A 13,660-nucleotide genomic window follows, 5' to 3' on the forward strand; every position below is an offset into this window, starting at 1 on the left:
TATTTTAGGGATGACTTCAATTTTAAAAGTGTTAAACCTTCTATAGGAAAAAGTACATACAAAAGAATGTAGTGCAAAAGGCTAAGTGAAAAATATTGGTTACTTTTTCTATATTCCATTTTGGCAAAAATTTATTGCCTGTATCCATCGATGACTTGCATATATTGTGTAACGTTCATTTGGACTCAAAACCAAAACACGGGTATTCCTAGGTGAACCTACAGTTCTTAGTGACATTAGTTTAAAGCGTTTCTAGGTCACATTATTCCGTAATGGTTTTGGCATCAGTGCTTAAGCATGCAGATTAACAGCGTTGGTGAGAATGTACTTTGTTTAGATGAAGTTTTGTGCCCTTTAATTAGTGTGCAGTGACAACTCAGAGTTCTCCAGTGGGGAGTTGTAGCATCGTCTGTGGTGTCAGACTGCGGTGACTCGGTGCAGGAGCGGTGTCCAGTAACCAGGCTCACGGGAGAAAGCCCAGCGCGGCCCCCGCGGTGAGCAGGCTGTAGACGCCTGTCCTGTCCCGGAATATCGGACCACATCGCTGCACCTGGGTTCATGCACTTCGGAGCTGCGCATCGCGTGTGATCCCTGCCAGCTGGCCCGGCAGCAGCCTGTGCTGATGGCTCCTTCCTCAGCCCTCCCGGGAGGAGGTGGTTTTCCAGGGCCGCACTCATTGGCAGTGTGGGAGAAGAGCGGCCCTTAAGGTGCTCAACGCTGCTCCTTATTTACTTCCTGAACCCTGTCTGGAAGCTGATTTGTGTCTTGTGCCATTTCTCAGAATAGCCATGCGTGTTCCAGACTCTTTTCAGGCATGTCTCGACCTGCCAGTGAATACCTTGTGGGCACTTTTATTTCCCCATGAATGCCAATTTAGAAAGATACCGGTTCTTAAATTTTATGAGAATGAAGAGCCTCTAGGTAAACAGAAATAAAGAGATAAATGAGCAAGTATTTTTAGTGCCCATGAACTAAAACTTCGTCAGGGCACCGGTACTGCTCTTGGGTGGACCCATACTGGGCAGTCGGTCCACTGGGCAGTCGGTCCTGTGTGTGGAGCACCTCTGCTATGCCTGGTCTGTGTGTGTGGACCTGAGGACCGCCTGTCATAATTTACTTAGATCTGAGGCCCTGGAGCTGCAAGCTGTTTAGTATTTAGAACTGCTATGGAGGGATCCTAGACTATCTGAAGTAAAATTATTTAATAGTTTGAGCTACCTGTTTCTGTTACTACAAGATAATATACTCCCCTTAATTTGCACAAAGGCGGTATCTCAAGTGATTAGTTCTGTACAGCATTTCCCAGGCAGCTCCTCTGATCATGCTGACCGAGGACAGTGTCCCGTGAGGACTGTTTGTCCTTTAGTTTCACAGTGTGTGCCACTGTTGTGGTGGCTCTGAGGTGGCAGGAGCTTGCCGATTCTGTGCATCCCTGCCACAGGGAGGGCCCTGCCCTCCTTTAAGTGGTGCAGAAGATGTCACAGCCGGCTGCAGGAAACGCCGCCCTGCACACTACAGGAAGCTTCGTCCACTTTCCCTGTCACAGAAAAGCAGTGGTGTGGATATAATCAGCACGAGAAAGCTAGGCCGGTTATATCTCTGCACATCCTGAGATGCAAATGCTTGTTTGGATTGACTGTGTTTATGCTGTAAAAATATCATGGTATGCATGTTTTCTTTTCTTGACTTAGCTTGCATTTCTCACTGAATTCCTGTGTTCTATAGTATTCATTACAAGTTTTACTCTGGAAGTAATATTTTGTATGCATATGTAGTAGTTGTTTCATAAATCAGTAAACAGTAAGCAGTACAAAAGGTAGTGTTGAAAGGTCTCTATTTTTGAGAGAAATCTATTTAACAAGGCAGTCTCTTTCCCCCAGATGATAGGGTAAGGGTGGCTGCAGTCAGCCGACAGCCTGTGGTTATGCTCTGCTTTACTGGGGAAAGAGGAGGTCGTACTATTTTAAATGCATGATAGCATTCGTTTCATCACTTGGAAGCAGGGATGGGAGACGCTCAGGGGAAATGAGAGAGAGCACTGTTGCTCCTGTGGAAGGGAAGCTTTTGTAGCGCATTAGCAGACAGCAGAGTTTATTGAAGAAAATACCTGTTAGGGGTGCGAGTCACCGGATGTGTTTTGCCTGCAAGAGTGGCAGACAAATCAAACAAGAGCCAGATGAAAGCCTGAGGGGAAGATGCTCAGAAGGATCCTGAAGTTATTCTTTGTGCTTCACTGCCCTTTACCTCTCTTGGTACCTTCCAGAGAATTCAGTATAGATGTATTTTTAGCTTGCCGTTTCCAGCGTCAATATGACAACATGGTTCTGTCTTTATATCAGTAAGCAGCTTCTGCTATGTTTTCCTATCCTCTGCTAGCTACAGTTTACGAAGGATGTCACAGCACTGGTAAGAAATGCACAGTAGCCGTTTTTCTTTGCTTGTTAAGTCTTGTTTTATAGATGTTTGTAATAAGCCAATCTATTAAAACTGTAAGTTTGCTTACAGAAATTCCTCCATAGCGTTATCTTACTAATTTACAAAAAAGTGTGATGTGTGGTTTTCCTTCTTTCTTTCCTGTCTGTGTTTTCTTTTGTATCCTGCACATAACTGGTGTTAAAGCGTAATATTTATCTGCATTGGTCTATTTTAAAGCATCTCCCTTTCGCTGGTACTTTGCTGTTACGCTTGAGGCTGCATTTGTGCTTTGCAAGCTGTCTCATGTCAAGGTGGGATATGAGGACGGTCTCGAGCTAAGCTTGCTTTGATTAGGCCAGATTTGTTGGCACACTTACTGCCTGCCCAACTGCTGTTTTGTAGAGTCATGGGAATTAATTTCAGTTCTTAAATTTTTCAAAGGTATTTCTAGATAATTTTATAAGTACTTGATAAAAAATAATTTGAACTGCATGCCTGCGTGTTAGTAATACAGACTTGTCTTCTTAAAATAAGTAAATGACCAAATAAATCCATACAGTTTTGCTTAGCTTAAAATATAATGATATACAGAAAAAGACATTACCTTTTTCATGTTTGTGCTTCTTATACAAGTGCTTTTCATTGCATGCATATTCTTTTATTTTAAATATCCAAATATGTAGCATGGCTGTTGAAGGGCTAATCAAAATGGATTATTATTATTAAGGATTCGGTAATACTTAATCGGCAAGGCACCTCAGGAAATTATATTTATGGTGGTAGTGGTGGTTAAAATGAAAATTATTTGGCTAAGATTTTTTTTTTGGTACCGGGGATCAAACTCAGGTCCTTGTTGCCACTTGTGAGGCAGGCAGCGGAACCAATGAGCTAGATCCCCAATTTGGCTAAGATTTTTAAGATTTTTACCATGTCTCTGGCAAAATATGGCAATATTTTCTTGCTTAGTTTTATTAGACAGCCATTTAACCTATCGGCCACTGGAAAAAATCATGAAGTTCCAATTTAGAAGCAGCATGGCGTTATTTGTTTGGTTCAGGGAAATTTGATGTAGCTCATGTCTTTTGAGAAAACACATGATTACAATTTGTATTTGTTGCAAATTTTGTAGTTTATTTATTCATGCTCTGAGAGACTGTCTCTTTCCTAGATTTGTGGAGTTTGTATGTTATGTTTGCGTGCATGCTATAGTGAATGTCATTCGGGAGCAAGGTGGGGCGTAGTGAATCGTGACCTGACGACGTGGAAATGACCGTTCTGACGTTTCTTTTTCTATACAGGCGTATTCTCAGGATGCCTATCTGAAAGGGAACGAAGCCTACAGCGGCAATGCCCAGAACATACCTGAGCCTCCCCCAGTTTGCTATCCCTGGCTGCCACCTGTCCCTCCGGCCATGGCACAGCCAGCCGAAGTGTCTCCTCCAGACACATCCTCGAATAAACAGCAGACCACCACGCCAGTCCTGACACAGCCCGGCAGGGCCTACAGAATGGAAATACAAGTGCCTCCATCACCAACAGATGTTGCAAAATCAAACACAGCAGTGTGTGTTTGCAATGAAAGTGTAAGAACTGTCATTGTGCCTTCTGAGAAGGTTGTAGACTTGTTACCCAACAGAAACAACCACGCGGGTCCTTCACATAGAACCGAAGAGGTGAGGTACGGCCGAAGTGAGCAGGCCTCTTTAAAAGCAGTGTCGAGAACCACGTCACCGTCATCAGTGTCCGCTGCCCCTGTAGTTCATCAGACCGCAGGCTCCAGGTCGTCGGAAGCGTGTGGGATTCTGCTGAAGTCTGCCAATTACAGTGGCCACTCGGAAGGGGCCTCGAGCAGTCGATCTCCAGCTGTGGACTCGCCTTCTCTGTCTGTTCATCACTGCTCGCCCAACTCCCATCAGCACATAGACTGGAAGAACTATAAAACTTACAAAGAGTATATCGATAACAGACGATTGCACATGGGCTGTCGGACGATTCAAGAGAGGTTGCACAGTTTAAGGGCGGCATCGGAGAGCCCCTCGGACTACAGCCAGGTGGGGCCCGGCCGCCCCGCCCTGCAGGCACGCCGCCGCAGCACCTCCCAGGACAGGGGGCCCTCGGCCACCCCGCTCCGGCCGCGCAGCGTGTCCCAGGAGAGGCTGGAGGACTCGGTGCTGATGAAGTACTGTCCGCGGAGTGCATCCCAAGGAGCGCTGACGTCCCCCTCCGTCACTCTGAGCAACCACCTAACCCGCTCGTGGGATTACATCGAGGGACGGGGTGAGACCTTGGAACAGGCTGATTCTGAAAATCCCATGCCTGATTCCAGCGGAGAGCGAAAACAGACCTACAGGTGGGGTGGGTTCACTGAACAGGATGACAGGCGAGGTGTCTGCGACAGGTCCAGGCAGCACGAGACTCCTAAACTTTTCCGAGGTTCGAATTTGACTGTGGCCCCGAGTATTAGTTCTGACAACCGGCGGATCGTCGGTAGAGGGGTGGGATCCATGTCACCGTTTAAAAAGCTTCCACCCGATTTAAAAGCTCTGCCATCCAACAGAAGTTTGCAGGCTGCCAGTGGCATGTCTCTGCCTCGGGGCATTTCACAGGACAGGTCACCTCTTGTGAAAGTCCGGAGTCATTCTCTGAAAGCGCCTTCTACACATGTTGCAAAACCATCATTTAGCCAGAATTCATTGGTTTCTATCAAAGACCAAAGACCTGTAAATCATTTGCATCCAAACAGCATTTTGACTCAGCAGATGTGGCTCCGGGCTGAGTGCACCCTGGACCCCCAGCGGGAGGCCGGGAAGTCGTCCTCTCTCCCTGGAGCTTCTGCCAGGCCTGGCCCTCAGATGGACGAGAGCTTGAGCACCTCGGATTTAGAATTATCTGCCAGTCACAGGGATCCAGGCCTCGGCTTACAGGAGGCCGATGTTCCGCAGCCCCATGCTTTAGACAGTAAAGAAGCTGTCGTCCTGAGAGAAAAGCCTCCATCCGGCCGCCAGACGCCGCAGCCTTTAAGGCACCAGTCGTACATCTTAGCGGTGAACGACCAGGAGTCGGGGTCCGACACCACCTGCTGGCTGCCGAACGACGCCCGCAGAGAGGTGCACATGAAGAGGATGGAGGAGAGGAAGGCCTCCGCGACCAGTCCGCCCGGCGACTCCTTGGCGTCCATCCCGTTCATAGGTGAGCTGATGTCCACGGGCTCAGACGTTGAACGCTGACCCGAAAAATGTTTGTTGTGAAATTTGCAAGCTGTGCTTCAACCAGACCATCATGTTTTACCCTTAAAATTATTTCTGGTATCAGTTTTTCTTTTCTTTTAACTTCGTGTATCTAGCACTCGTTAATTTTAATTTTGACGAAACAGATTCCTACCATCTGGGGCCACAAGCATTGACAAGCCAGTCATGCCTGTTTGTTGGTTCACCCAAATAGAAAACCAAGTAGAACGGTTCTAATAATTAGTGACCAACCTTTCATTAAAACAGTGCCTTTTACTTCCTACAGCATTTTTACTTATTTGCTTGTTTGTAAATTGAACTTGGGCTGAGCGAAAAGACATCTCTCTGCCGCTCGCCCACTTCGCCTTAGTCAGTGGCGCAGTACGCAGGAAGGGGTCGGAGGACCGGTGCCCTGCGTCCTGAGCTGGTCCTCCGCACAGCAGCCCCGTGTGTCTCCACTCCGTTCCGTCTCCTGCTCTTCCTGCTGCCGCGCCAGCCCCTGGGTCCTGGAAGCGCCAAGCGCACCCTGCCCCGAGCCACCTCCTTCGTCCGGATTGCTCCTGAGCCGAGCAGCTCCTGTCCAGCCCGGCCCCAGCAGTGCCCCGCTCCACAAAAGCCAGCTCGTAGTTCTTATCACACCTTCTCTGTGGGGCTAAAATCTAAACGACCTGAGGGCCAGTATTTAAAATCTTTCATCAGTGCCAGATCCCTAGTGCCTAGAATACTGCCTGGCATACCAAAGGCACTCAATGAATATTTCTCAAGGCAGTGGCTGAATAATTTCAAGATGATAGTTAAATGTACTCTGCAACAAAACTTATTATAGAAGAACATCTCAGCAAAGTTACCGTGCGGCTCTAAGACATAGGCTACAGAGTTGTGACCCCTGTCCTCCTACTGCCGTCGTTTTATAGTTGTAGAAAGATTGTCTTCCCCCAGAGCACACAGTTAGCAGGTATTAGGGACGGAAGCCTGGTTTGCCTTCACCCGGCTGGATACGTCCTGGCCCCTTCTGTAGGTACCACACTGGGATGGTCGCCCTGGAACTGCGAAGACAGGCCTTGATTTGCACCGGGCACATTCTTAACCTTGCTACCTCAGGGTTGGGAAGAGCTTGCCATCATTTTACAATGTAATGTGCTACTTTTTGAGTAATACTTGAGTTTGTCTTTTCTAGGTAGGTTTTAAGCTTTAAAAGAAAATTCCACATAGCTATTCATTTTTATAAATGTGATATATTCATTTTTTAAATGTGGTGGAGAATCCCAGCCAGAATGCTATGCATAGTAGCTGTGCCCTTCAGGCCACACCCAATGAATTGTAGGAATAGTAGTCTTTCTTTTTTTGGGGGGTTCCAGGGATCGAACTGAGGATCTTGCACTTTTGAGGCAGGTGGGGTGCCACCGAGCTACACCCCCGGCCCTGAGTAGTAGATTCTCGTAAATGGAACATAATGTATCATTTGGGACATATTGTATAGAAAGTAACTGAAAACTAATGACTGTTTCATACTTTTTTTTTTTAAACATTAGAAGCCCTGCAACCTGCAGCTGTATTTCATAGCCTGGGAGTTCTTATCAGAACAATGGTACAGTTTCTTTCTATACAAGAAGAACATTATAGTCAGAGTGGTAAAAAATGTGTTGATTATTATCTGTTAATATTTCTTCCATTTACGAAGCACTCAACAGCATTATGTCATTAAAGAGAGTACTACAAAGTAAAGATCTGTGTGATTCTGTATACAGATAAAAACAAACCATTTTATTTGGTTATTAAGAATAAAAGTGTACATGATTTCTAACTTTGACTACTTACCAACATCTCTTTCATAGTTTGTAGTGAAAAATATTACTTGTTTTATAAGACACTGTTTTTTTAAAGTTGTCCAGCATAACAAATATTTTGTTTTGGTTGTGGTTTTTGAGACAGGGTCTCACTATGTAGTTGAGACTGACCGGGAACTATGTAGCCCAGGCTGGTCTCGAACTCACAGTGATCCTCCTGCCTCAGCCTCCCGAGTGCTGGGATTATAGGCGTGCGCCACCACAACCGGCAACAAATGTCTTTATAGCGGTGAGGATAAGGCTCAGCAGCATTGCGCCTGCCTGGCAAGCACAAAGTCCTGAGTTCCATCCCTAGTACTTAAAAAAGAAAAAAGGTATATCTTTCTAGCCCAGTTATTTCACGTATGCCTCCTACAACCTGAGTGCGCAGCTCGTGGTTACCGTGGTGCCAGCGCGTCTCCAATAGCAGAATGGGGTAGAACGGAGGACCGCGGTGCTGGTGCAGAATTCACTTCACCACGGTTCTGTGTGTGAGTATTGCCCACGACGTAAGGGTCTGACTGTGACTGACCTGAGGAGCAGGACGCTACCCTGAGTCTTCATGCGTTGTCATGGTTCTCACACAGCGGATTCTGTCAAGTAATGGCTCTACAAACCGCTTACTTTCAGGGTTTGTCTAGTTTTTAGACGTGGAAAGTATCATGTCTTTTGGTTAATATATTTGCCTCCTTTCTGTGAAAAACTTGGTGATTTAAAAAATTCTATACCAAAAGGATTAAAGTCTAAAAACTATTTACCAGTTCTCCACATTTTGTTGGTAACCTTGTGTGTGTGTGTATATAAGAACTTTCAGTGTTTTGTTAGGTAGAAATTTTAATACTGTGTATTTTTAAAATCCCAACATATATTATTGAACTTTAAAAGTCTGGTTTTAAATGGTTAAACAAGTTTTTATTGTTTTTCTTCAGAACTCTTCAGAATCATTAAGTTGCTATTATATATTAAGTTTTTCCAGGCAGAACTTAATTTTCTCAAAAAAAAATTTTTTTTTGAACAGGAACCCTTTTATTTAGAGTTTCTCATGGGATTAGGGTATCATAAAACACTTGTAGGGAATTCTGTATTATTTTTATGCAGTATTTAAATTGAAAGAAATAAATGAAACTTTGCTTTTATATTGTTAGACCCAGAATTTCATAGCCTGTTATTTACATAATTACTTTTATTAGTTGAACACAGGCAAACTGATCTACAAAAATAACTGAGTGCTGTGGCTTATTCCCAAAATAATCAGAAAATAGTGCCAAATCATTTATTTATAATACAGTTAATTACATGTCTTACAGTAAGAAAATTCTTCTTAACATTTTGTTACACATTTAATCTAATATTGCTCTTGTGCCACAGATGCAGAACAATCGAAAATAAATAGTTTAAATTTAGGAATAGCATCAACAGTATTTTGCATGCACATGCATATTTTAAAAGGCTCCTTAATAAGTCAAAAGTAAATCTTAAGCTTTTTATACGTGGATACTCAGTGTTTAGCTCTTTATAAGTAGTTTGACTGTGTCGTCTCAGCTCTGTGGGAGGCTGAGGCAGAGGACTGCGTGAGCCTGGGCCCCTGGGCTTACCTGCACGACGCAGTGATCTTGCACTCCCTCTCACTCGGACATTTATGCCTGCTGTTCGCTTCCTGTGCCTTAAACTGACTCAAGAGAAATAAAAAGAAAGGGTATTTGTCACATTTAAATTTATTTGCAAGACAAATCTGTAAGTGGCATTTATTCTTCTTTTCCTTTATGGGTAAAGAAAAATCTCAAGGGCTTTAAGCATCCAAGTACGTGACATGCAGGCTGCTCTGCAGGCCATTTGCACGCAGTGCCCCTCCTAGCAGTTGGAATAGCACTGATATAATGAGTTTCTAAACACAAGCGCTGGTAGTGTTCTGCAGCTACACATAATTTTATGTTCGTCACCACTTGTTTCAAGTTATACAAATTTAAAAAAAAAAATGAGCCAGGGATTTAGCTCAGTGGTTTCACCGCCTCCCTCGCAAGCAATCCCCGGTACCCCGCTACCAAAAAAAGTTACACAAATTTACCCCTCTTGTAAACCATACACAATTTCCTTTATAATTGAAATACGTAACTAATATGCTAATGTTATATACTTTATGATGGGACCAGGGATTTAGTCTGCCTGCAAGTGCAACGTCCTGAGTTCGATTCCTGGTACCAAAACAAAAAACAAAAAAATCTACGATGTAATTTAGAGGGGGTAAGATGGTAAGATTACTTTTTTGTTGTTTTTTTGTTGTTGTTTTTGAGATGGGGTCTCACTGTGTAGTTGAGACTGACCTGGCTGGTCTTGAATTTGCAGCAATCCTCCTGCCTCAGCCTCCTGAGTGTTGGGATTAGGTGTGCACCGCCATGCCCGGCTAAGATTACTTCTTTATAGCAGGGGTGAAATAAACAGCAACATTATTTCAAGGAACAGATTATTTTGCATTTGGGTATATGCCAGATGTTATGATACTTTTACTGAACTATGTGAATTCGCAGCTATAATTATAAAATTTAAGCTGGACTGCTTATGTTCTTCCAGAATAGTTATCTGTGAGAAGTAATCCTTATAACTTAGCTTATTTTAGAAAGACTTTTATTCTTCATTTTTTTCCTCTGTTCTAACCTGCAGCATTGAACATCGGGTACTTTAAGGAGTGGTGGTATTTGTTAAAGGGTGATACAGACCCTTATCATTTTCACCGATTGGCTGTGTCACTGGGGCTCTAACCCCGCCCATCCCTTTTAAGTTCTGATTTGAGGCAGGGTCTTACCAAGTTGCCCAGACAGGACTCATACTTGGCAGTTCTCCAGCCTCAGCGGAGATCCTGAATTTGCTTATTTCTAACAGTTTTTTGGGAGGAATTGGTAGGGTTTTGTATATATGTGATCATGCCATCTGTATGCGAGGGCGGCTTTACTTCTTGCTTTCCAGTGGCTTGCCTTAGATTTCTCTTCCTCAAGCAGATACTCTGGCTAGGATGTCGGTGGTGAGCGTGGGCGCCCTCTCCTGGCCATGTCCTCCCCCTTTTACATTGCTCCTGATCATCTTGCTAACAGAGTATTTCAAATTGGAATATTATAATATGCCAACAAGTAATTTTATCTCAAAATTAAGAAGTTCTCAGTAGACCTGGTTCCATGTATGGCTAGATCCTAACTCAAGATGAGGAACCTTTTCCTCAGTTTTGCTTCCTTCTCTGATATTTTTCTTCACATGGTAGACAGGGTAGATTATGGCAACTCGGTGGGTTGATTCTTGTTCGCCCTGGAGGAGATGAGACAAACTGTAAGTTTCTTATTGTGCGTTTCTTGATTCTGAAGGGAATACCATTGTGGGTCCTCAGGGGACCGCACCCCTTCCCTTGTCCCGTCGCCTTGGACTCGGGTCAGCCAGGGCCCGATGGTGCTGCCCAGCCCTGGGAAGGGAGGCGCTCATTGAGCTCTGGGGGCCTCGGGGGAGACGTGGGCAGCTAAACACCTCACCACTGTCCTCGTGTGGTGAGACACTAGGAGGGGTTGGCTCTTAGAAGATGAGAGTATTTGTCAGTTTCTACAACATGGAAACGTCACCATCGCTAATGTCACCTTCCCTTTATTTGATTAATAGTTTTTCAGAAGGTTTTTTTCCCTATGTTTTTATTTGGCTTTTGTATTTCTTCTATGAAAAACAACTGTGATAGTTACGTAGAATTTCATAATATATCTGCTTGATTTTTGTACATTTGTTTGATTTCTGCAATTTCTAAGTTTTTTTCTAGTATATTAATTGATAACCAAAAGCAAATAATTTCTTATTCAGATATGAATAATCAATATAAACATAACTTGGAGTATTTTTCATTTAGAAATATCTAAATTGAATTATGTGGTATATAATATCTATGGGAATAAGTGATTTATCTGTGTTTGAAAAACACCTTGCCAAAAAAGTAAGACATTTTTTTAAACATTTGTTTATGTATTTTGCACATGAAGAAATAGTGATGACACTGAGTTTTAGTATATAACAACTGGGATGTCCTCCCCCTTCTCTTTATTTTGCAGAACTGTGGGGCCTTTGTGTAAAAAAGTGAGTTAGGGCCTACTTTTCTGTGTGTGGTGTTGAGGATTAAACACAGGGTTCACACGTGCTGTGCAAATGCTCTACCACAAAGTTAAATCGCTAGCCCTTTTTCTTGTAATTTCATTTATGACACGCTCTCTCCAAGTTGCCTAAGCTGGCTTCAGACTTGGGGTCCTCCTGCCTCCGCCTCTGGAGGGACCGGGATTACAGCCTTGAACCACTGCTCCAGGGTTAAAGCCTCATTTCTTAAGTCAGCTCTTTGGTTCTACACAGTTGATATAGAAGATTGCGCCTCTTGATGATAATCGTGTAGGCCTGAGAGTTTATCACTCTGTGTCTTCATATGTCCATGCCTTAATGTAGCATATGATAAGCCTGGGATAGAAGTGATTGGTTGGTTTTCATGTGATTTATTTCATTATTTAAAAATCCAGTTGAAAATGTGACAGCACAGTGGTTTTCAGCATATTTGTATATGAGTTGAGATTTTTTTCCCATGAACAACTGAAGATCTATCTTATTTGAAAATGAGATCAATCTGAATTTTTCTTGTTTTTATATAATCTAATATTGGTGATATTTAAAGTTTTAAAGCTTGGCTTAATCACAACAAATTAGATTATTTTTAGCACAAAAGTTTGCATATTTTTAAAGGGCATAAAGAATTGGTTTTATTAATATAATTAATAAATAAGAGGTAATGTAGTTGCTCATTTTAAAAATATACCTAAGCTTTGTGTTTTCTCCTCTTAACATTAGTGATCTGTATAAAGAATGCGAACAGTACCGAAATGCCAGTCTCTTTTTCCACCCCTCTTCCATGTCGTCCTAGTCCCCAGGACAAATTAGTGTCTGCCTTTCCACCTTTTTTTTGAGCCCAGCACCTTTGCCTCCTTTTCACTCTGAGTTTCCCAGGCTGGGCTTGAACTTGGAGTCCTCCTGCCCCAGGTCCCCAGAGTGCTGGGATTGCAGGAGTGTGCCGTTAAAACCAAGACTTGAATCTAGCATGTTTCAGAAATTTCCTCTATGTGATATTTGTCCTTCTGTGTCTGGTATATTTCCTAAACGCAGTGTTACCGGTCCATCTGTGTCATCAAAGGTGACGAGATTTTGTACTTTTTGTGACTGGTATTCTGTCATACAACACACACATGCACACACACACGCGCGCGCGCACACAGTTTCCTTTGTCTGCTCTTCATCGTTAACATTTAGGTTGATACTACAATGCGGCCACTGTGAGTGGCGCTGCAGCATGCGTGGAAGGTGCCAGTCTGGCACACTCACCGCATTCCCCTGGACGTGTGTCCGGTACGGGATGGATGAGCTGATGGCGATCTGTGTTTAGTGTTTTGGGGAGCCCCTGTATCGTTCCCACAGTGGCTGTACTAATGTATGCATTAGTACAACCAGAAGCGTGGAAGAGTTCCTTGCCAGCGTTTGTCGTCTTTTTGATCATAGGAATTCTGAGTGATGGAAGATTTAAGTCAGGCACAGAACAGTGAGCTCTAGGGTCTTACTCATATATGAAATCTAAAACAGTTGACTTTACAGAAGTAGAGAGTAAGAGTGGTGAACCAGAAATGGGGATTTCACCCCATGACATTTACTTTTAAATTGGTGCATATAGGACTGGGGATTTAGCTCAGTGGTTCTGCCGCCTGCCTTGAAAGCACAAGGACCCAAGTTCGATCCCCAGTACAAAAAAAAAAAAAAATCAGTGCATATAAATTTACTTTGCAAGGCATAAGATTACTCTTCTCAAAGATGAATTCTACATCTCACATGCTCTCTTTAACACAGTAGTAACTGCATATCCCCGCATAGTTGCTAGCCTTTGAGAAATGTTACAGGAGTTTCATCTAAGTTTTTTTTTAAATTTCAATACCTTTTTCTCTATTAGTTTGTGCCATGGGTCTCCTATAATAAATGTTTTTGCTGCAAAAATATCTTCAGACTATTTACGGTATTAATACTGGCATTAACCAGATAATTTCTAAAGAAGGCAGTGTTTCCCATTCACATCAGTATTTATGAATCGCTAAGGAAATGGTAAGCTGGCAGACTCCACAGAACCAGCTTACTTTATATATATATTAT

At 43.3% G+C, this 13,660-nt stretch overlaps 1 protein-coding gene across 1 annotated transcript in view; it reads left to right on the forward strand.

Annotated features, from left to right (window-relative positions):
* Arhgap21 (Rho GTPase activating protein 21) overlaps nt 1-13,660 on the forward strand; it is a 79,095-nt gene that overhangs the window by 34,445 nt on the left and 30,990 nt on the right. Inside the window, exons 6-7 of the mRNA XM_033759661.1 lie at nt 2,377-2,406; nt 3,714-5,604. Of these exons, the coding sequence (XP_033615552.1) occupies nt 2,377-2,406; nt 3,714-5,604 (1,921 nt within the window). The remainder of the gene's footprint in view (nt 1-2,376; nt 2,407-3,713; nt 5,605-13,660) is intronic.

The sequence above is a fragment of the Fukomys damarensis genome, unplaced genomic scaffold (assembly GCF_012274545.1).
Source record: "Fukomys damarensis isolate Sample0158 unplaced genomic scaffold, DMR_v1.0_HiC HiC_scaffold_37, whole genome shotgun sequence".
Classification (NCBI taxonomy): Eukaryota; Metazoa; Chordata; class Mammalia; order Rodentia; family Bathyergidae; genus Fukomys; species Fukomys damarensis.